Source organism: Muntiacus reevesi, chromosome 4, assembly GCF_963930625.1.
Source record: "Muntiacus reevesi chromosome 4, mMunRee1.1, whole genome shotgun sequence".
NCBI lineage: Eukaryota > Metazoa > Chordata > Mammalia > Artiodactyla > Cervidae > Muntiacus > Muntiacus reevesi.
The window spans coordinates 4,030,476-4,055,624 of record NC_089252.1 but is presented as its reverse complement, the minus strand read 5'-3'; the positions used below and the strand labels follow the sequence as shown (position 1 = coordinate 4,055,624).

The 25,149-nt window shown below is 39.6% G+C and overlaps 1 protein-coding gene across 2 annotated transcripts in view; it reads left to right on the top strand.

The window, feature by feature from the left end:
• ZNF407 (zinc finger protein 407) overlaps positions 1-25,149 on the top strand; it is a 376,463-nt gene that overhangs the window by 254,958 nt on the left and 96,356 nt on the right. For both annotated transcript variants that reach the window (XM_065932291.1, XM_065932292.1), the window contains exon 8: positions 1,790-1,968. In XM_065932291.1, the coding sequence (XP_065788363.1) occupies positions 1,790-1,968 (179 nt within the window). The remainder of the gene's footprint in view (positions 1-1,789; positions 1,969-25,149) is intronic.

Below are 25,149 nucleotides of genomic sequence, written 5' to 3'. Positions count from 1 at the left end.
AGTCCCCTGATTGCTAGATTCCACATGCAGTTGATGTTCTAAGAGATATTGGTTTAGTTTTATCCAAGATACACGTCTCAAAAACAAAATACTCTCCTTTCAAAGTCATCTCTTCCTTCCTTCATCAAAGATTAAGTGTCATTGCTTATACTGTCCCCCATTTAAGTGGGCACTACCCTGAAATGTGTGGAGTTTGGTAATTTTCCTTCCCTGACCAGCGATTGTCCTTGGTGACTCTTAATGCCTTGCTGTCTCCAACCAGAGAATCAGCAGTCCTAATAAGCAGTCCTAACTAAGTACAGTAGCAGACTTGTGCTCACTCCCGAATGTCAGCAAACAGTGGTGAATTTAGGACTGTCTGTGCTGCCACGGAAAAACACACAAGAGGTGGTCTGCAGACGCAGGCAGTGACTCGGCACGGCTCACGCTGCCAGCCGGGGAATCCACAACTGGCCCTCTTCCTTTCCATCATCACTGGGTGGGCGTTTCGTTCACCTGCCTTCAGATGGTCTTCTGTGTTACCATCTTGATGCAGAGTTCCTATAAAGTTGGGGGTGGTAACCACATACGCTTCACCAGCTCCCCGGGTGCGTCCCCAAGTGCAGTTATGTGTTACACACAAGCATGATTCCACTTGGCAGTGCGGGGCCGTGAGAGCCACAGACGGCCTCTGTGCAGCCTTCCGTCATCTGAATCCATGCGTTGTGAGATGTGTTTGCTAAATACCTACAGTGTCCTATCTTTATTTTCTTCAAATCAGCCTGCGGGGTTTTGTCCTTCAGCAGTACTGGCAGGAAAGACTGATAAATATAGTGCTTTCTTTGGAATTTCATTTCACTCTGTCAGAAATCTGAAGCCATCCGATTTTTTGTTTCCTTCCAGTTAAGCACCTCCCTCTACACACACACACACACACACACACACACACACACACACACACACACACACACACACACACACACACACACACCTGCTTGAATATGTGTCGGGCACTTTCTAGTGTTCTGACAACAGCAGAGATAGAGGGGAGGCAGCGGTGTGTGTGGACAGGTCTCGACTCGGTCGCTGACCCCGCACTGGGAGGGACGGGAGCAGACGAAACAAACACTGCCTCAGCAGCAGCCGCCTGTGCCGGAGGTTCTGGTCATCTCAGGCTTGGCGTTTCTGCATCCGCAGGAAGGGGTGGGAGAGGAGCCCACTGTCAGGGACAATTTAGTGTAGAATACTTGGGTCCTCCGCTCTTTATTCAGCCCATCCCTCTTAAAAACCTGCGCCTGTGCAGAAACCTGGCTGGCACTTAGCACATTGCCCAGATGTGAGGTGAGGGGCTGCTAGCAGCTGCGTTTCTGTCTTCAGATGGTTTGAGAGCTTGACTTAGGAGCCGCTGTTGTGACAAAACTAGAAGCCAAGGCGCCTTTGTTTCCTTGGAGCTCCAGTTCAGCGGGAATGGCAGGCCTTCCCTTTGCAGGGCTCCTCGTGGTGAAAGGTGTCTTCTTGGGATTAAGGAAACTCCTTCACTGCCCTCAAGTGGTACCTGAATAATCTGTATTAAAATCATAGAACTCGGGGCTTTCTGTTTCCCATTCTGCATAGAAATGAGTGGCTCAGATAAGAGAGCAGCCTGGAGATTAGCCCCCAGTAGACGGAAGTTCCCGCCTCCTGGATTAAACACTTAGCCCAGTGCCTGACACACCCAAGGCCTGGGTGAGGGGTCACCAACGTCCTGGGTTGTGGTCCGATATTAGTGGTGTGATCTTGCTTCCGTTTACTCTGCTTTCTTACTTGGTAGGTCAAACTGTGCTGAAAACATCCGCAAACACATTCTCCACACGGGCAAACACGAAGGCGTCAAGATGTACAACTGCCCCAAGTGTGACTACGGCACCAACATCCCCGTGGAGTTCCGGAACCACCTGAAGGAACAGCATCCAGACATCGAGAACCCCGACCTGGCCTACCTGCACGCAGGTAGGAAATGAAACCCTACAGGAAATGCTTTGCTCCTGGCAGTGACTGTCAGGCTGTTTGTGCGTTAGCATTTATGTGAACGTGGTAGCATGTGTGACAGTATCCGCTTCAAGACTGATAAAAAAGTATCCTTGCTCTTGTCCCCTCAACTGTGAAAGCAGTTCTTTTCCATTCTGTTCCGTCAGGAGCAAATATGGTGAAATAATCTCCCCACAGTTGTTAAGAGCAAATATTCCAAATGCAGTTGAACTGAGACTGTTCTGGGTGTTTGAGCTTCATATTTTGACTGATGATAAGGTTTTGAACATTTTTCAACAAATGTGATTTGAATTGTCATGCCCTATTCCTTGCCCTACGGTTTTCCGGTAAGTACTGGAAGGGGAAGCGTGTGAGTGAGGAGAGCAGGAGAACCCAGAAGGGGTAACAGAGCACCCTGTGTCCCAGTCGTCAGCAGGGATGGTCACACAGGATGCGGGCAGCGGTGGAGGTGGCAGGGGCTGCTGAGATCATCCCTGCGTCGTTGGAGTGGCTATCAGATGCTGCGGAAGGACCAGCAACGCAGCCCCAACTGCAGGTTAAGCACAGGGATGCCTGCAGCCCAGCTTGACGGTCAGAGAACCAGAGGGCCTAGGTGTGAGTTCTGTGTGGGCAGCCAGGTGATGGGTGGGAGGGTGGGGACCGCTGAGGACGCATCGCCTGCAGGACGTCTAGAGGAAGTTCCTAACCGGAGCCCAGACAGGAGTGGATTTAAATAAAGCCAGGTGATCAGGGGATGTTTCCAGCAGGTACTTTGGAGCTGTTGGAGCTGTACTTAAACTCTCCTCCCGTTCCTGGCTGGGTGGGTTACAGGCAGGCTTACTGCATCACTGCAGGTTTATTTCTTGTACATAAATCAACGTGGTGGTATCTATGTAAAGGGCCATTGTGAGAATTTAAAAAGATAATTGGCTATGAAGCTCTTAGCAGGCACAGTGCAGAGGATTGTGGGTGCTGCTGCTGCTGGCCCTGTGATGCTAGTGCTTGAAACTCGTGGAAATCCCACCAACGTGCAGCACTGCCCTTGCAAAGTGTGTTAGTGATGTATGCTCACGGAGTGTCTGTGTGAAGGAGAGAGTGCTCCATGAGTTAGAATAATAGTCCTGATACGTTTGATATTGCATATAAGGTTGTTATTTGTTTTCCGCTGATATGTTCTTCCAGATTTCTCTGTTTATGCTCATATGATTGACTCTTTTAAGTCACAGTGACGTGTCCTATTTAGTCATCTCTGCTGTACCCATGTCTGTGTTTGAAAAAGAAAAGCGGGGTCAATACTCTGCTTTTGGGTGAGGTTGTTACTGAAAAGCTTTTGAACTAGATAGGTTATCTGTTCACAAAAACAGATAAAGTCAAATTGAAATATCTTCTGGCCATCAGTACCCATGGGTTCTTTATTGTTATGAATGCATGACAATGTAGATGTCAGAAAATATTGCCTAAAAGCTGGTACTTCAAGAAATGGCCAAGTGACACCGTCTAAATTGATGGTAGGTTGTCAGCACTGTAGCATTTTCAAGGTAGTTTCACAATGCCTGCTTTTCAAGATGCAATATTGATGTATTCTGTCTCTCTCTTCCATTGCACCAATTAAGCATTGAAAGTAGGTCATTTTCCTAAAATAAGGTATGTCTAACTTGTTAGATGAAGTAAACAGCAAAGAAAGGGGGAGGAAGCTAATTGCAAACCAAAGAAACACATTGCTTTTGCTTATGCCACTGCTGCCCTAGTCATGCAGTGTTCCTTTCGAGATATATTTGTATAAAAATTTACTTAGAAAAATTATTCTGGTTTCTTTGTGTATGTGTGTATGCTCTTGTGCATAGAATCCTAGTTTTCTGTTTGTGTTTTTGTGATTCTGTTAGAACCTTTCTCTCCGTAATTAATAGTAGCGTTCCTCAGGATTTTTACATTGGTGCACTTGGGGTGTTTATTCCGCCCTGTGTAAGGCAGTATCCCTCTTCAGTAATATATTTGCTTTGATAAACTTAGCTCAGTTCAGAGAAAACTTTTAAAGGGCAGAGTTTTTAGACTGACTTGTTGACCTTGTAGTTCTAAGTCATCTGTAAGCCCTTCCTGAGTAGGTGGGAGGCGCCTTCCTCGATGTGAAGGGGAGATACTGAAGCAGCTAGGGCTCCTCTCCTCCCAAGCCGTCTGGTGAAGGATTAGGCAGCACTTGGGGTAAATCTATGACGGCTGGTACCCGGGAAGGTCCAGAGGTGGTCTGGACTGCTCGGAGTGCTTTATGGCCCTGACCTGATGGCGACTGGCAGCTGCCTTCTCTGCTGTCAGCACTGCTGATCTGTTGAGCATTCTGTGATCCAGAGCTCAATGACGCATATGAAGCAGTTCTTTTCAGCCACCCAGAACAAGTAGACAAGTGCACTCACGGTCTTGACTTGTGGCTCTCCCATGTGGTTCAAACATCTCGTGGCCTCATGAGAAGGAAAACATTAAACACCAGCAACAGAAAATACTGTATATAATGTCATTCGGGGTATTTTAAATTTTTGTTGAGATGCTATTTGGAAATGTATATGTTAAATGAGGTGTTTAGGTTTTTTGTTTTTTTTTTTGACAAACAGTTCTTTAGATAGAGTGTTTCCTGCAGCGTGCGTGCACCGAGGGGGCCTGCAGGGCGGAGTCCGCTGCCTTGCAGCGTCGCATGTGTCTGTGTGCGAGGCCTTCTGGGCGGGATAGGTTTAGCCTCAGCCCTCATTCCCCTGCTGAGTGACATGGGAAGCCCTGCTTTACCTGTAGGGATCTCAGTCTGTACACTGGACATGCCAATGCCTATAGCACATTCTCAGAAGATCTCACAGAGATGGTACAGTGTGTAAACTGCTGGACATGATAATGTTTGGCATCCATGTTTGCGCAGTTTTCTTCTTCTCTGTTTGCTTCTGTTGATGATTCATTGTCTTTTTTCTCAATTTTTGAGAGGAATTAGGAGAATGATTTTGATATAATTTACCATTTCATACTCCGGAGAACTAAAGGCTGTATGTGAATTTTAATTTCAACTATAACTTTTTTGAATAACAAGATACAAATGGCTATTTATTTTTTGAATAAAAGTGGATTATTTAGGAATCCAAGACATTTAGGGATCTTCTAATTATCTTTTTGTTAACCATTGAAATAGTAATATAAATTGATTTCTAGCTTACGTCTACTATGCTCACAGCACAGAGTCTGAATTATTTTAATCCTTTGAAATTTGCTTATACTTTCTTTATGCCTAGGATTTGGTAGGTTTTGGTAAATGTTTGAGATACTAGGAAGTTTGGTGTTGTTTGGTGCTATGTTCTGTTTCTTGTATATCACTTATCTCATGTGCTAACTGTATTGCCCAAGGTGTCTCTTTCTCACTGATTTTTTCAATGTTGACCCAATCGACTGTGTTAAGAGAAGTAAAAGCTCCCCACCATGATTGTAGAGCATCTGTTTTTCTGTTAATTTTGACTTTACATATTTTAAAGGTAAATCACTGGGCACTTGGGACTTTACATTTGTTTTATACACATACCCACCTGTGATAAAGAGAAGATACATCATTCTCTATCGCTGTTGTCACTGTGAATCTTCCTTTTTATCTGTAGTAACATTTCTTGCCATCATTCTGTATTTCATATTGTATAACTATACCAGCTTCCTTATAAACAGCATATAGCTGCATTTTGTTTCTGCTGTCACAACTTTAACTTGAAATATTCTTTTACTTTATTATTTATACTTAATATATTTATCAATATACTCATCATAGTCAAAACCCCAAACTACTGAAATGCAAGTAGAGTGTAGAAAGGTTTGTGTGTTTACCCGATGGAATACCCTACAGCAGTGAGAATGACTGAACTACAGCTCAAGTAGCAGCCTGAATAAATCCCACCGTCGTACCTTTGGATGGAGGTAGCCAAACAAAAAGGAGCACATTCTGTATGATTTCGTTTTTCACTAAATATTAAAACAGCAAAGAGTATTCTGTGGTGTTAGAAACCAGGGTCTGTTTTCCCTGGGATGAGAAGCAGTGGTGTGGTTCTGTTTCTTATTTCTAACATTGGGAAGAGGTTGTGTCCAATTGGAGAAAGTTCTTCAAACTATTCTATGAGTTGTGTACTGTTTGAAAAAAAACAACAAGATTCCCTTAACCCTAAATTTCTAAGGAGGTTCATTTAGGTCCATTGTAGATCTACTATGATGAGATTTTTACAATCACGTTAATCCTCCAACATTGACGTCAAATTATAAGTGGCCAGAATTTTTCTGTCATTTTACATTACAGTTTTTTTTATAAAGCTAAATGTACTTCATCTCAAAAATGACCTTTATTTGAGCTTTAGGGTTTTAGCTATTGTATTTCTCCCATCTCTCTTATCCATGAATAAGCTTGGTGTTCATTCACTACACCTTGAGAAGGAATTAAACACACTTTAAGTTTTCAGTACAGGTGATCTTCAGTTAGACTTGGGTGGTTATATCTCAGAATACTTTAAAATAACCTGAAAGAAGGGAAGACAGAGAAGAGAAGGTGAAGGAGAGGGCAAAAGAGGTATGCCAGAGCTCCGCTAATCATACTGACGAAGAAGATTTTTTTCTCACAAATTCCAAGAGACAGCCTCCACATGACACCTCTGCTGGTCAGATTGGAACTGTGCTCACTGTGTGTGTGTGCTTGCACACAGGTGCACCTTGGGGCCCCGGGTGTGGCAGGTCAGGCACTGCGTGGAGACGAGGAGTTTGGCTTGGTTGTCCCACATTCTCCTCTGAGAAGCCGGAACTTTAAATGTAGTAAATGTTTATGCCTTTTCCAAAGGTAAGAGTCAGATGGTGTTCTCTTTTCAGGGGACGTTAAATATTAAGTGATTGCTTGGTGCTTTTCCTAATTTCCTTAAACCAGGTGGCACAGTTGGTGAAGAATCTGTCTGCCAACGCAGGAGTCCCAAGAAGCATGGATTCGGTCCCCGGGTCTGGGAGATCCCCTGGAATAGGAAATGGCAACCCACTCCAGTATTCTTGCTTGGAAAATTCATGGACAGAGGAGCCTGAAGGACTACAGTCCATTTTGTCACAGAGTCAGTTAACGACTGAGCACCACTTGAGTCCTTAATTTTTCTACTGTCATATTTTTAAATCATATTTGTATTGATATGGTTTTTTTTTTAGTTCTTATATATATTGTCATTTACATTATATATTAGATTATTGCCTGTGCAAGATGATACCACATGAATCTATCAAACCCTTTTCACAAATTAGGGTTTTTTATTCTTCTGTAAGGCAGTCAGCTTTTAATTCTTTACGACGTGTATTGTTTAACCCCTTGCATTTTCCTCTTATCCAGTTATAAGAATAAAAATGTAAAAGTTTGACTGTTATCAAAATTCCAAATCCTTTTTCTTTTTAATGGTAAGCAATTCAGTACCATTTAAACTATTTTTAACTGATTCCTTAATTCTATCCAAGTGCATCACTTTATACTCAGGAAGATTAAATTTCATATTCCACCTCTGAGCCCATTTGCTTAATCTATCTCAGTTAAGATAAAACAGCTGTAGTCTTTTGTATCTTAACCATTCCCTCTCATTTAGTGGTATATTCAAATTTCCTAATATAAAAGGTTTTCTTCATCATTAATTAAAAACATTAGCGTTCTGATGTATGAAGCTTTGTGGAGTATAGTCTTTCCTGAATTCTTTGGCCCTCTATTTTTAACCCCCTTACTTTCATCCCCTTTTGTTAGTTGGGTGCCCTGACACATGCCATGACATTTTGTACAATAATTCATTTTATGAAAAAGTCCAAAAATCTCCCAAAATCCTGACAGTTTCTCATTGGTTCTCCCTTACATAAACCAATTATTACTTCAACTTAAAAAGGAACGAAATTTTTTCTGACATGATTGCCTTTGGTAAATCCATGCTGACTCACTCCTATTAAATTGTACTTCTCCAAATGTATCATTAAGCTCATCCATAAGTATCATCTCAAATTTATTTCCTAATATAGATGTTAGACTTACAGCTCTATAATTTTCAGCCTCTCCTCTCTTTCTTTTTAACCTTCAGACTGGATTCCTTGTTTTCCAGTCTCCTAATACTTCACCACTTAACAAAAGACTTCCGAAAATAATTAACAGTTCAACGATTTGATTCCTTAACCTCAGACATCATCCATGGGTTAATTTACTGTTTTTCTTAACTGCTGCTAAATGTCTTTGCTTCTTTCAAATTCCTGTCTGCACACTCTGGTGCCTTCTGTGAGGCTGTGTCTGTCCATCATGGCTGGGCAGATTTGGTCTTTTGCTAATTGGCCTTTCTGTTCTCTCTCTCTCACTCTCACTCCTGTTGGAATTCCTAAGTTTAGGAGTGTCTTACATTCTTTGTAGTCAATGGCTAAATAATGTCAAAGCACTATTTTTCCATCCATCTCCTTTTTTTCTCAGTGCTATAATTGCTCCCCTGGACCATCTTATCAGTAAACATGCTGTTTACTGGTAATAAGTTAAACTGACTCTTCACTGTTTCTCTTTTATTGAGTAATATATTGATAGAGGTTTTTTCAGAACTTTCTAATTATGTGTTCTTAAATATTCAAAAATTTAATGTGCTGAAGAATAAATATGTCCTCGCTAACATGTCTCCAATATGTCTGAAAACTTCCTTTATTTGCAGAGCACCATGGAGCAGGTTAAAGAAATGTCTGTGCCTCTGTGTCTCTCTGGCCACTCTCTGCTACTTCCTTCCTGCAGTGCTCCACACTCTGAAGGGTATGGAGTCCTGTTTGAGATGGTTAGTGTGGAGAGCTGAAGAACTCTATTATTTTACACATTTTTGCCTTTTCAGTTACAAAGAAAGAAGAGTAGTGTCTGTGCCAAATTTTTCATTAGATCACTAAATCCTCAAAACAACATTATTTGGTAGGTGTTACTCCCAATCTAACGATTTAAAAACAAGTTAACTTGCCCATTGAAATCCATGCCTATTTGTCTTTAAGAGTTTGCCAATTACATAACTGTGCATATACAAGAGCTTTAAAAAGATCAGCTTCTATGCATTAATGAAATTCTTATTGTGGAAGCCTCAATACTGAGTTTTAAGACACCAGATAATCTGAAAACAAGTACTAGGAAATAGCAGAGTATAATATAATTAAAAAAAATTCCTACGAGGGGTAAATGTTTTCATACTACTTCTACTCTCTGGTATGGAATGTAGGTGATGGTTGGGTGATGGATAGAGTCAAATGAACTTGGTTATAGTGTCCTGACTCTATTACAGCTGAAATGTGTGACTTTAAGCAAGTCTCTTAACCCATGTCTATATTCTCAGCTGCAAAATGTCTAGCAGTGTTCAGCCTTTCCTTTGAATATGAAGTTCAAATTAATACATATGAAAGAGCTTTGAAAAATATTATTAATACTGAGATTTTCTTTGAAATAAAGGTATTAGGCTTTGTTATTGCTCTTTCAGTAGCAAGAAAATATTAGGAAAGGACTAGATGAACTTTTACATTTATTTCAAGTTGCTATTGAGGATAATGTCTCATAACTATATATGTGTGTCTGTATTACGTGTGTATTACATGTATTAATGTCAATCAGAGCATATATCCAAAGTTAGGGCTAGAAAAGGTCTACATGAAATTTTATTTAGAGTAGAAACTTATTATTTGAATTATTTCTGTTCTTTGTATATTGCCCACTATAGTCTTTATTTTTAAAGCTGTTTTTTCTAAAGAATATGGTCTTGAAATCTCTTTTCTAGTGTATAATGTTCTGTGAAGTGCTTAGCGGCATTCACAGCATTTAAAGTAAAGTCGGAGTACACAAGTAATGTACAGCCTTTGTTAGTAATGCCTGATAGAATTCACTGAGAATGTCTGAAGTTTATGGAAACCCACTTAGGTAATTGTTTCTGATGGATCTCAAGCCTCAGGAGCCCTCAGTCTCATTTCCTAGCTACATGATCATAGAGAGAAGTTTTAAACTGATATTTGATTTTTTTCTTTTCCCAGAAAAAAACTCTATCCTCTTTTTGAAGGGAGGCCTCGCTGAATGTAATTAGCCTGTATGATTCAGAACCACATGGAAACTTGCTCTAGGCTGCGTTCCTCCCGGCTCAAAGTTATACAGGCACGTAAGAGGATGGTTGCCTCATCAGCACGCAAAACTGTGATCTTATCTGGACCAACATTTGCAGCATTCATGAACTGAATTCTTTCAGAATTCAGTTAAAATAGTTTAGAAACAGAGTTGTGATCTTATCACCCCTGACAACTTCATTTATCAAAATTTTAAGGGAAACAAAAATTGTGGAAAGTTATAGTGGGCCAGTATGCTTTTATCAGGTAATTGATGTGGCTATTTTTTTTTTTAATATACAGACCTTTTATCATCTGTTTAATTCAATATAACTTATGTTTCTTAAAAATTTCTTTGCCCTCCCAGATACATGCTGACCCCAACTAAAGTGCAGGTTTCTAGGAGGAGACAGGTAGGTGTTGACAAGTGCACCTGTTGGTGCTGCTTCATAGGTGACTGTCCCCTGCAAGGCATTCAGTGACAAACAGCATCGCAGCTCCTTCAGAGTGTGAGGAAAATGTAGGTGTCTTCTTTAATTAGCTTTGAAGTTTAGTTCCAGAGACGTAAAAATGCACATTGTTATTCATTTGTAATTTCATTTATTTCTATTTTTAGCAAGCAAAATTGCCATTTAGCAAGTTTTCCTTGTTTTAAGTTTTTATTTTGAAATAAACTTACAGAAGAGTTACAAAAATAGTACAGGGAGAGTTCCCATATAGCCTTTACCCACCTTCCATAAGTGTTAGCCTTATATAACCGCGGTGCAGTTGCCAGCACCAGATGTTGACATTAGCACAGTACTCTTTTCTAACTCTATGTTCTTTATTCACATTTCACCAGTCTTTCCAGTCTGCTGTTTTTCTTTTCCACAGTTCAGCTCAGGAATCAACACTCCCTTCTGTTGTTGCGTCTCTTTAATCTTCTCCAGTCCAGCAGCAGTTTTTCAGCTTTTCATTGTCTTACATGACCTTGGCACTTGTATAGAATATGAATCCATTGTTTTTTAGAATGTTTCTTATTTTGCATTAGACTGATGTTTACTCATGACCCAGTTGAGGATCTTCAAGAATTCCTCAGAATAGATAGAGTGTATCGAAGTTTGTTGTTGTTGTTCCGTTGCTAAGTCCTGTCTAGCTCATTACTACAGCATGGACTGCAGCACACCAGGCTTGCCTGTCCTTCACTGTCTCCTGGAGTTTTGCTCAGACTCATTTCCATGGAGTTGGTGATGCCATCTTACTGTCTCATCCTTTGCCACCCCCTTCTCCTCTTGCCCTCAATCTTTCCCAGCATCAGGGTCTTTTCCAATGAGTTATTTCTTCATATCAGATGGCCAAAGTATTGGAGCTTCAGCTTCAGCATCAGTCCCTCCAGTGAACATTCAGAGTGGATTTCCTTTACGATTGACTGGTTTGATCTCCGTGCAGTCCAAGGGACTCTCAAGAGTCTTCTGCAACACCACAATTTGAAAGCATCAGTTCTTTGGCACTCACCCTTCCTTATAGTTCAACTCTCACATCTGTATATGACTACTAGAAAAACCTAACTTTTACTATACTTGCCTTTGTTGGCAAATGATGCCTCTGCTTTTTAATATGCTGTCTAGGTTTGTCATAGTTTTTCTTCCAAGGAGCAAGTGTCTTTTAATTTTAAGGGTATGTTAGGACTAATGATGTAACCTGGACCAGTTGAGTAAGATGGCATCTCTATATTTCTCTACCACAAGCTTACTATTCCCCCCTTATTAATTAATAGATATCTCAGGGCAGATACATTCAGATTATGCAAATAGCCTGTTTTCCCTAAGTATTTACCCACTAATTTTGACATTCATTAGTGGATCTTGACTACAGCAAGATCTGTGGTGTTCTAACGGTCATTTGCTCTTTTCCTCATTCCTTCTACATTTAATTGGAATTTTTCTGTAAGGTGTATCTGTTCCTTCCCTACCAATTATTTTTTGCTCTATTAATTTTTACCAGTATGGACTTTTCTTACTCTGGGGTTTATAATTCTGTTTCATTGTTCTTTATTTTCTTGCTGAAACTGCTTCAACTTCGGCCATTGCAGGCTCTTTCAGGTGGACTCCTGCGCCCTCTCACATGCCCCCACCCTTCTGTCAGCATCTGTTTACTTTCTGGCACCAAAATGTGCTCCATGTTCATCTGGTGGTGGAATCAATCTCTTTTTAGGAGCCTTGGTTCCTTTTATTGGAGAAGGAATTTAGAAAACAAGAGACACCGCTGGATGCACACCTTGCTTCTGCGCACTGTTTACTTGTTGGTTTTGTCTCAGGAGACAGAACTAGGAAATGGGTGTGTGCATGCTAACCCCTCCATTTCCAAAAATAGTCATCATTTTATTTGTCTAAAACATAAATCATTTTAGCTATAAAACCCTTAAAAGAGAACCTATAAACAAATTTTTGTGTCCGTTGATTAAGCAATAGTTTCTTGAATATGACACTAAACCATGGGAAATAAAAGAAACAATGGATGAGTTGGGCTTTATCAACATTTTTTTGGGAAAAAAATGTACCTTAAAGTATACCATCAAGAAGATGAAAGCAAAACCTACAAAATGGGAGAAAAACTGAAATCTATCTGATAACGGGCTTATATTCAGAGTATGTAAAGAACTCTTTTAATTCAACATTATCAAGGCAAATAACCTGATTAAAAAAATGAGAAAAGAATGTGAATAGCCATTTCTCCAAAAAAAAAATATATATGGCCAGTGAGCACATGAAAAGATACCCTGCATCATTACTTGTTGAGGAAATGCAAATCAAAACCACCATAAAGTGAAAGTGAAAGTCACTCAGTCATGTCTGACTCTTTGTGACCCCATGGACTATATGGAATTCTCCAGGCCAGAATACTGGAGTGGGTAGCCTTTCCCTTCTCAGGAGGACCTTCCCAATCCAGCAGTCGAACCCAGGTCTCCCATATTACAGGCAAATTCTTTACCAGCTGAGCCACAAAGGAAGCCCAAGAATACTGGAGTGGTAGCCTATCCCTTCTCCAGCAGATCTTCCTGATCCAGGAATTTTTTGAAATGTTTGCCTCTTTTTTCCTTGGACTATTATCAAGAATTTTTTATGTTAATATATTTTGATATAAGACCTTTGTCAGATATATATCAAACACTTTCTCTGAGGTGGTAACTCTTTTTTTTCCCTCTTAACAGTGTCTTTTGTAGAGGAAAAGTTCTTTTATGGTTTGCATTTTTGTAACAGTATGTAAAAACTCTTTGTCTAGCATGTTACCAAGATTAACTCCTGTGTTTTCTTCTAGAATCTTTATGCTGTTATATTTTATATTTAGATTTATGGTATATTCTGAGTCAGACTTATATAACATGAGGTATAGGTTAAGATTCTCTGGTTTCTTTCATATAGGTGTCATTTTTCAAGCAATCTTTGGTGAAAACAGTATCTTTGTAGAATTGTCTTTGCACTTCTGTTAAAGCAGGCAGTGATGTTTCTTTAATCTCATTTGTTTCCTCTCTATTACCATAGCAATTTCAAAATTAAGCATACATGGGTTTAAAATTTTATCCTTAGAGTCCCATAAGTGGACACATGTGTTTTCCTTCAGTGTTATGTGCCACATCATTTCAGTGGGCCAAGATCTGATAGGAACTCACAGAGAATCCGTCTGATCTGTCAGTGTTTTGTCCTGCCCCTGTCTGACTTCCTGAGGACAGCTTACTGCGCCTGGTGATTGTTTTAACCAGTCACTCAAAGCTCTTAACAAACAAATAAAACGAGATATGCACATTTACATTCAGAATATAATAAGCAGAAATTCTTATTTCTTAATCTTTTATATTAATGAATAAGAAAAAGCTTTTCCTTTTTGCTTATGATTCTTCTCTGGTTAGCTTTGCTGTCATTTTAAATATTACTCACCAGTTTTATATGTTGTATTCACCATGTTTTTCTTACTACCTAAGAATTCCACTTTAAAAAATTTTGTTCTATCAGCTCACACCCATTAGGATGACTGCTATATAAAAAAGAAAAACAGAAAGAAAAGAAAAGAACAAGGATTTGCTTGCATGTAGAGAAATTGAAACCCTTGTGCCCTCTTGGTGAGAATGTAAATTGGTACACCTGCTATGGAAACAATATAGTTGTTTCTCAAAAAATTTTAAACAAAACTACCATAAAACATCCAAGGAAGTAAAAGCAGATCTCATGGTATTTGTAAACTAACATTTATAGCAGAATTATTCACAATGGGCAAATGGTAGAGACAACTCAAATGTCCATTAATGAATAAATATATAAAGAAAATGTGATCCATCCATATGGTGGAATATTGTCCAGCCTTGAAAAAGAAGGAAATTCTGACACAGTACAATGTGGATGAATCTTGAGGACAGTATACTCATTGAAGTAAGAAAGTCACAAAAAGCAAATACTGTAGGACTGCACTTATATGAGGTGCCTAGACTAGTTAAGTCTTGTGTAGATGTAAGAATAGGATGGTGGTTGCCGGGGCAGTGGGGCAGGAGGAGGGTGGGCAATGTTGTTTAGCAGGTGTAGAGTTTCACTGTTAAAATAATATGGAAAATTCTGGAAGTTGATCATGTAACAGTGTGAATATACTTAACCCTACTGAACTGTACACTCAAAAATGGCTAACATAAACCGTGTATTATGTGTGTTTTACAACAGTTAGTATGTTTTAAATTACAAGTGAAAAATCCTAGTTACCCCCGTCTTACGTATTTTCTGCACATACCCGTATTAGAAAATATTAAATAGGTGTTTCTGTTGGTGAGGTGTCATTAGGGAACGGTAGGCTTCCTAGGTGTCTTGTTGTTGTTTAGTCCATACATTGTGTCAGACTCTTTTGAGACTCCGTGAACCATATCCTGCCAGGCTCCTCTGTCCATGGGATTCTCCAGGCAAGAATACTGGAGTGGGTTGCCATTTCCTTCTCCAGGGGATCTTCCTGACCCAGGGAACAAACCCAGGTCTTCTGCATTGGTGGGCAGATTCTTCACCACTGAGCTACAGGGAAGCCCTTAAGCCCAGGTAGCTTAGAAACTATTAAATAGGTGTTTCTGTTGGTGAGGGATCATTAGGGAAATGGGGGCTTCCTTGCCTGGGAAATTCCATGGACAGAGGAACCTGGTGGTCTTCATCATGGGGTTGCAAAGAGTCAGACGTGACTGAGCATGCACGCACACATTAGGCAAGGCAGTTGATTGGGATGGAGAAAATGAAAATTGGAAAGTTAATACAGAAATTATACTAATGGGCTGGAGACTCTAAAATTAAATAGACCAAAAAGATGTTATGTGATACATGCTAATCAGGATTTGAAATATATAAATCAATTGAATAAATTTGCAAAGTTTGTATATTCAAGAAAAATACGAAGGAGCAAAATATTTTAGCTTATAGACGAGCTTGTACTTTCTTATTTTTTCCATTTCTAAGTGAGATTGAAAGCAAATATATTCTTGTGATAGGTGAAGTTCCATCATAATACAGTAGTCACTTAAATCACTTAATAGCTTTTATTGCAGCAGAATATAGCATAGCCCCAACTAGATAAAGTAGTGGTTGTGATGGCTGGTCTAGATCCTTCTTAAAATGCTCTGCTCAGACAGTTCACTCTTGTCACAGCTATTAGTGCCACTCATGAGGAGCTTGTCAGTGTGATTGGCAGAGATATTCTTTCATCTTGTGAAAATTGTAATTTTGATGCATGCTTAAAATAAAAACCTGGCATAAGTGACTTCCTGTTTATAAAGGAAAAGGCAAGGCTTCTTTGCAATTAGTGTAAATTTTTAACGTTGAATTGAATATAAAATTTAATTTTCTTTTTACTGAAAGAGAACTGTGTTTTAAGGAACTGCCTTTCAGGATTTCCTCCACATTGGTTGTCTGGCTCACTAAGTTAGAAAGAACTATAGTCAATAATGGTTTCTTTCCAGATACTGGCAAGGTCAGATTTGGGTTCTGTTGGCTTAAACAGAATCTGTATCTCAAAGTAATGAAATATCCTTTCGCATCTTGGAGTGACGTTTATGTCAGTTAATCTCTTTTAGTGATAAATGTCTTGGAGTGATTAAATAAGTTAATATTTGTAAAGTACTTAAAGTAGGGCCTGGCATATGTGAAGTGCTCTGTAAGTATTTAATTAATAAAATATTGAACTGACATTACTCTATGTCTTCTAGGTTCTTTTTAATTGTGCCAGTAGGGGTTGCTCTTGAGTGATAAGAATAGATATTCTGAGTTATGTTTGATATGAACATAGTGACCTGCATCACTTGCATATTCACATGTATGTATACCTTGTTCTCTTGATTAGAGACAAAGGCTGCTTCTAATAAATGGATTTATTTGCTTTAAAGACTTGATTGGTGTAAAATGACAGAAGACATGAAAATTCCCAGGTAGTTAGAGTTAGTTCTCTTGAAGCTTTAGAATACTGTTTGGTGATATTACAGTTGGTTTCACCTAAAGTTTCTTTTTTTTCTTTAAAAAGTAGCACCCTCATGACATTTCCCTCTTATCAGCCAGTTACGTATCATAGTTTAGCATTCTTTATCTTTGTCACTAAATATTTATTGGCTCTGTTGACGTTTTTATGGAACATCCAGTCAACAATGAACTGTAGTGCCTAGTGTTTTACAAATAATCAATGGATAGGAATAGGTTTGTTAGATTAAATTTGATAATCAGAGCAAACTTTGCATTAAAATGAAGGGCAGAATAGGTGCCATGTGTTGTCCCTCTTGAGAGATTTTAATTATTTTGCTATTTATTGACTTGTAAGCACTCTTGCTACTAAAACGAGTGCTGGAAATAGAGTTTGCTGCAGGGATGGAAAGGTGGCTCTAAGTTTTGCACCTCAAGTGTCAACGAAGATAATTTATCTGAAGTGCAGGAAGGCAGGCTGAAGTGTACTTGACTCTGTGAGAAGTGAGCAGTTAAGAGAGGTGGGAAGAGGAGACAGGCTGCGGAGCGAGAGGCAGAAGTGGCCCTTTGGGTCAGTGAAGTGGATTATGAGGGGAGGGAGTTGAAAAGTTGGACTGCTTAGAACACGTAGTAAAATGCAAAGAATCAAGAGAAATACAGCAGGAATAGCTGGTTAAAAGTGGCTGAATGGCACTTGGGAGTGTTTTTTGTTTGTTTGTTTGTTTGCTTTAATGTTATTCTTATATATCTTTTGTCCATATTTCTAGCCTTTTCCCTCTGTATGTAATGAAAAAAGTTCTTTGTGATCTTTGCTTTGAGATCTCATGAATCTTTCACCAGTCAAAGAAGCAGTTTTGGTTTTAGATATAGTTCTGTAATAGCACTTAATACATTTTCTTTTTTCACCCCAATTTCTCCGTGTGTCTAAGAAAATGTGTTAGAAAGACATTTTAAAGATGTTTTATGTTCCATTTGAGCATATAAAACTTTCAGGCATCTTTTTTTTTACCTTGAAAAAGACATTGGCATCCAGGGTTACATGCTTTTATTATTTATGGCAGGATCAATTTGGGTGTGTTCATCATCTAGGCATTAATATGTCAAGATATTCACCTATTACCTTAATATGTATAATCATTTTCACTCAACATATAAGAAACAATAATTTCTCATCATGATGCAGATAAAACTGAATGTGCCTGACCTAGAGGTTTTGAGTTAGATCTGAAGGTCTGACACGGTAACTCACACAGGCATTCTGTGTACTCTTTGTTATTTGCTTATACTCCACTTCTGTGTACTTAGGGAATTACCTTGGCCCTTCTGAGTGAGCTTCCCCACAGTGAAGCCAAGACCATCCTCCTCACCACTCTTCCTCCCTCCTGAGCAGACAGGTGTTCCTGTAAGTTCTCCTCAGGGGTGGGGCTCTTTCTTTATGTCTAAGTCAGCCACAGGTAAGGTCCTCATCTCTGGTATGAATCCCCATGTAAACCCCAATCCATAGAATGCTAAGCAGTAGTGATGCGAAGATTACAGTTACCGGGTTTTACCCTGCAAATCAGATTAGGAAGGCAGCAATCAGTTACAGAAGCATGATACTCGAACCTTTCTTTAATAGTTTCAAATTATTGATGAAAATCATTTTCACTGTATCTGGTGATGACTTCTGAATTATATAAAAAAGTTGAATCATTAACCTTTATAACTGTTTTTAATGGGGAAGGTCTTGTAAACTTCGTGGAGTTCATGACATTGATATTCTGCTTCCTTTGTGTGTTACAGAACACATTTTAAGTTCTGGAGAGACTAGAAATTTTGTTTGAGGATTCGTAACTACTCTTACATTGAGATCTTATGTTTGGACTGTCACAGAAAAGTGTTGGGCTTTCTCCACCCACGATGTGCCCCAGAGCACCACAGTGGGCCTCAGAGGTACAACAGTGGGCAACATAAGCCTGCCTTGGTAGAAATGTTGTATTTAATGGGTGATAGATTTTCATCAAACAACCACACACAAAAAAATGCCGAAATGCTGTAAAGAAAACATCAAAGATGCTTTGGGAGGTGATCTGTGTAGGGCACCCGGGAATCTGTGCAGAGCTCAGGCTCAAAGGACACTTAGGCAGCGGAACAAGGAAGACCGCAGAAAAGAGGGAAATGGTGAATTTAAGAAGCTGTTAGAAGTCAGTATGTTATAATAATACTTTTCTAGTTGATGTTATCTTATTATGTCTCTTTCACAATAAGTTTTTTCTGCTGTCTAGAACATAAGAAAGATTTAAGAAGCAGCACTGAATTAATTTCATTTTATTCTACATAACTGACCATATTATATATACTAGTAACAATTTCATGTGAGCTCTCACTATTTGTCAGATTATTAGGCCATTTTCAGGAGTATCAGCTTTTCTAATTTCTGGAACAGCCTGATGCTACTGTTATTCCCGGTGTAATGGTGAGGGGGGAAATGAAGTGGAGTAAGTGACCCAAACGTGCAAGGCTTGTGGCGCCATGTGAAGCCGGCGCTGGTTTCAGTGCAGCCACTGTTACATGGCTGTTTTATGCTGGATAATTGACTATGGCATATGTAGTACGTGGATTAAATGTCACCATCCCAAAAGTGTTTTTTCAGGCACGGTTTGATCACAGAAGCAGGACCATTTTTAGTATTATAGAATAAGAGATTTATTATAAAGATTAGACCTTTCCTAATTGTAGGAGTTAAAACCTTGAAAGTGGTCCTAATGGAATGAATTCCATTGTATATATGAAAATCTACTTTAAACCCAGTTTTAAATGTATCTACCGTATTTTATAGATAGCATGTGTTGGATTTTCTTGGCAAAATAGTGCTTTTTGATATATCAGGGAGATAGTCAGTTAAATCGAAGACCAAATCAAGTTTTAAAAATTTAAAGATGAAGCTGGAATTATTCCTTAAAATTTCACCTTCTCTCCCATATGGACTACGGGAAAGGGTGGTATATTTGTGAAGATTGTACCTGCTAGACCTGGTAGCATTCTGTTCCACAGATGCACAGCTTACCTGCTAAATTATTATCTGCATGGTACTCATATTCAGAACTTGCATGGTGCGTTTCTTGAGTAGGTTGTCATTTTAATTCATTTCCTCTTTTTTTAACCCATTCCAGTAATTTTGCTGTTTGCTATGAATTGGCCACATATAGTTCAAAATTGCTTCCTTTCTCCTTTGGCTTTTTTTACAACCTTTGACCTTCAAATGCACTTATTTAGTTTGTCCATGCAGTGATCATCATTTTTCTATTGTGTCTTTCCACAGACATGGTGAGGTCATTCCCAAGCATAACGCTTTTAGCACAAATAGGTTACCTCTGTGAAGAGTGTGCATTTTGGACCTCAGTACTAATCTAACTGATTTTCATCATATATGCTTATTAAAAATCTCAAATTCAGACTTTCTCAGTCTGCTGTCTTTGGGTTGGTTTCCAGGTAGTCTCTATTTTTCTACCTAATTCTTGACTGACTGTGATATTAACCTCTTGTAATTAAGAGGCTCTGTCTCCTTGACACACAGTATGCCCTTTTAGTTTATCTTAATTTTTTTTTTAACCTCTAATCATTTTTTAAAAAATTTTGTCCATTTACTCATGTACCACTGCTTTGGTACCTTTCAGATGTTAAGTGCTGTCCATTTATCCTTAGTAACCATGCTGAATTTTTCTGTCCTTTTTAATATTTAGGTTTTATTGGATGAATGTAGATTGCACCTTCTCTTAACTGTGTCTTAAATAATTGCCACTTAAGGGAATTAAGAACTACACAGGAAGGAAAATGCTGAGCCATGGACTAAGCAGAGGGAGAAAACGTTCCCACTGGGTCCAATTTCCTAAGAAGGACCATCAGGCTCGTTGCAGGGGCCTGGAATGATGGTCTGAATGACCTCTAGGAAATGATAAGTTCACAGAGGAACTTGCCTGTGTTTGCACCAAGGAAAAGAGGGCCGGGTGGTCATCACCCCACTAAAGACACACAGCCCACTTCCTCGTCCTTGGCTGAGTTACAGAAGCACAAGGAGAGAAAAGAACCGTTTAGGCCATGGGGACAGAGTTGACGTGGCAGGATGAGAGATGATCCAGGGTTTGATAAAAGCTGGTGCAGGGGTGCTTCTGATCCAGGAAGGGCGATAAATGAAGGATCTTAAATCCTGAATGGGTAGTGTTTTTTTGTTTGCTTTTTTTTTTTTTCTGAACGAGTAGTTTTGATCATGTATTATCTATTTGTTACCTTAAGACCAATGTCTGTTGCTTGTAATGTGTAGACATTTATCTAAATACACAAACCTAAAGCATCTTTTATACTGTCACACTCCAAATTTCTCTTATACTATTTTTTATTCTGTAATCTGAACTCTTTAAAGTGAATATATTGAGACACTGACATTGATCTTTGTTCCTGTAATCAGATCTTTATATATTGACAGATGATCACTCTGATGTTTTCTATTTAAAAACGAAGTGTAACATAACAAGAAGGTGCTTTAGATATAATGAGGTTCAGCAGTTCGGTAATAATCTGACAGCAGAAGACCACTATGGAACTGTTTAAAACAATTAGTTGTGTTTTCGAGTCTTTTATTTATCAACTGCAGACACTTAATAATTGAAGTGTGAAGGAGAAAGGCAAAGAGGTAGATGTCAAATAATTAATAAGAAATGCATTATATCTTTGTTCTAAAAATACTCACATGAATTGCATTTTTATTTCAAATTCTTACATAGTCAAGTAATGATGGAGACAAACTTCATAATATTTATATAACCTCAGGGTTACATGAGACATAAAAAACAGACCCAGAAGGGGGGAAAAGTAAACAAAGTTTCACAATCAATTATGAAAAAATATTTACAACACATAAGACAGAGAATTAATACACAATTAGTATTCTCACAGAAGGCCGTAATTCCTAATTTACAGAAAGTGAAAGTGAAAGTGAAGTCGCCCAGTCGTGCCTGACTCTTTGCCACCCCATGGACTGTAGCCTAACAGGCTCCTCAGTCCACGGAATTTTCCAGGCAAGAATACTGGAGTGATTTGCCATTACAGAAAGCTCCCTCAAATTGATTTTTGTAAAAAGACGAATTTGAATAGGCATTTTAAAATGCAGGTTACCGCTAAGTACATGCAACAGTGTTTGACCTTGCTAGTTGTCTATATCAGAACCATACAATGCCAGTTTTAATCCACTGGTAAAAATGTGAAGGGCTAAGAATGACCAGTGATGGAGCATTTGTTGGGAAATTGGAAATCTCACATATTATTGGGGGAGAATGAGTTGGTAAAACTCGGAGAAAGTTAAGTTAGACCTACTTTTAAATTTAATTTTTAAAAAATTTTTATTTCATATTGGAGTGTAGTTGATTTACAATGTGTGTTAGTTTCAGATGTTAAGCAAAGTGATTCAGTTATACATATACATGTATCTGTTCTTTTTCAGATTCTTTTCTCATTTAAGTTATTACAGAATATTGAGCAGAGTTCCCTGTGCCATACAGCGGATCCTTGTTGATTATCTATTTTATATAGTAGTGTGTATTATCTATTACATATATATTATTATCTATTATATATAGTAGTATATATGATATGTATATGATTATCTATTATATATAGTAGTGTGTATGCTGCAGTTAAGTCGCTTCAGTCGTGTCTGACTCTGTGCGACCCCATAGACGGCAGCCCACCAGGCTCCCCCGTCCCTGGGATTCTCCAGGCAAGAACACTGCAGTGGGTTGCCATTTCCTTCTCCAGTGCATGAAATTGAAAAGTGAAAGTGAAGTCGCTCAGTCATGTTCGACTTTTAGCGACCCCATGGACTGCAGCCTATCAGGCTCCTCCGTCCATGGGATTTTCCAGGCAAGAGTACTGGAGTGGGGTGCTATTGCCTTCTCCAAGTAGTATGTACATATTAATCCCAAACTCCTAATTTCAGATTAGGAGCTTGGGATTAAAGTGCACATGCCGTTTTGACTTAGCAGTTTTACTGTTAAGCATCAGTCTTACGGAACGAATATCCTCCAGTGTCAGGATCCGCTGTTGTAACCGCTGAGAACTGGAAACCTTGCCAGTGCCCGTCAGGAGGGAATTGTTCATACAGTGGGCAGATACGTGGTTGTTAAAAATGACCTGCATATGTGTGTATTGACCTAACTGATAGGTGGTTAGGTGCAAAAAAGCAAGTTGCAAGGGAATGTGCCTGCCAGGACTATTCCTTTCTTAAAAAGGGGTGAGAGTAGGGTGGAGGGAGGGGGGAGTCCCTGCATGTATATTTGTATGAGCATAAAGAATCATGCAGATAATCTACATCAAACTGTTAATATTGCCCATCTCAGAGGTAAGTTTAGATGGTGCATGGATACTGTGCATTTTCTACTTTATGTAAATGGCTTTTTTCCCCCCATGGCAAACACATATTCAGTAATTTAGAACTTCTAAAAGATGTTAAAATGGTGTGCTGAGAATGTCCCCAGTTTTATTTTTTTAATGTATGTAGTGTTTAGAAAAAATGATGGACCTACAAGTGCAAGCTTTTCTGTATTTTCTATGTTGTTTCTAATAATCAAAAAAGAAAGCAGCAAATGCTATTATGAAACTATTCTAAAGACCTCAATAATCAAAATTAAGGAAATAGACCCCTGTTCTCCAGTTATATCCAGATTGCCACCATGGTATTGGGGGTAAAGGCTATAGTCTAGTGATGAGATACACTGGGGCTGAGCCAGCTCTGGTACTTCCTCGCTGTGTGAGCTTGGGGACATTGGCCCACATTGGTCACCTTCAGGTTTCCCGTGTGTCAAATGGGTTTAGAAATCTATCCAGTCATGGATGTCATGAACATTCGCTTGTTAAATTACATAAAGTCTCCTCTGTGGTGCTTCTCACATAGGGCTTGCCAGTTAAGCCATCTGCTTTCCCCCTTAAGATTTTGAATATCAGGAGAAATATGAGTTAACTTGTCAGATTAGAGAAGCGAGTTGTGGACAGAACATGTGTGACCCCCACCTGTTTGGGGCTTGTCATCGTGAGAGAGCAGACAGTGACCACTGGTCACAACTAGAACTTAAAATAGCAGTGGGGCTGCCTGCTTGAAGTGAAGAACTCCGGGGATCAAGGGTGACCCACAGGGGAAGTGAGCTCAGTGGGGCGTGGGTGTCGGAAAGCCTCCCTGGGGGCTCACGGTGCTTAAGGTTTCCTCACTCTCAGTCCATTGATTGAGAGACTGGGATGGTGTTCCAGACACGGAAAGTGAAAGTGATAACCGCTCAGTCTTGTCTGACTCTTTAGCAACCCCGTGGACTGTAGCCCACCAGGCTTCTTTGTCCATGGAATTCTCCAGGCAGGAATACTGGCGTGGGTTGCTATTCCCTTCTCCAGGGCATCTTCCCAACACAGGTATTGAACCTGGGTCTCCTGCATTGCAGGTAGATTCCTTACCATCTGAGCCACCAGGGAAGCCCCCGGCAGGGAGGGGAAAACAAAAACAAATACACACTTAGACATAATCAAGCACATATATGTACTGTAATGGATTGGTAAGCAAATACTTCAATATCTCAAAGACAGGTAGTTGTAATGAAGCAGAGTAAATCAGAGTTGCTCAGAGTGCCATTAAATAGGTTAAGCATTATTCCTTCTTTAAATTATTCCTTCTGTAAATGATGAATGACGGTGTTGGGATTTTTCTCTGTCTTTGATTTCCTATTACATGAAGCCTATGTTTGATAGTATCAATGTAGAGCTACATCAAAGTTGCTTTTAGAAGAGAACATACACAGCCTTAAAGCTGAGAGAAAAGCAAAACTCCCCCTGGACAGTGGCTGTAGTGATACTTATTGATGATTAGTTTTTGATGGTTTTATTTGTTTATTTCTGGCTGTGCTGTGTCCTCGTGGCCACGTGGGCCTTCCATTGCAGCATGTGGGGACGACTCCCTGGTTGTAGCAGCTGGGCTCTCGCGGTAGTGACTGCTCTTGGTGTGGTCCAGGCTTGGAGCACAGGCCCAGCAGTTGTGGCCCGCGGGCTTCGTTCCTCCGCAGCACGTGGGGCCTTCCCAGATCAGGGGTCAAACCCGCGTCCCCTGCATTGTCAGGCGGATTCTTCACCACTGAGCCACTAAGAAAGCCCCTATTGGTGAGTATTTTATTTCTTCATAAAAAAAAAAAAAAGTTGACAAAGCTATTCCAGGGCTCATATCACTTCCTGCCTCTTAAACAGATTTTTTTCATATGTATAGTGTTAGAATGGAACCCTTCAGCCTAAACCAAATCACCTCCATTTCTGGGTGTGGGTGCTCCACAGGGCTGATGAGCAGCAAGGTTATAAGCTGTTTTTAGTAGAATCTACAGAGAAAATAAGGACTGTGCTTTTGTGTCCACCCGAATCCTCTCGCACACATTCTCCCTGCAGAGGGAGTTTTTGAAGCTGTGGGAGGGTACTGAAGCCTCGTGTTTGTTTCCAGAGAAGAGTTCAGACCGCCACATGTGTCTTTGAGAACACTTGATCTTGCATGATCCCCGAATCCTCTCGCACACATTCTCCCTGCAAAGGGAGTTTTTGAAGCTGTGGGAGGGTACTGAAG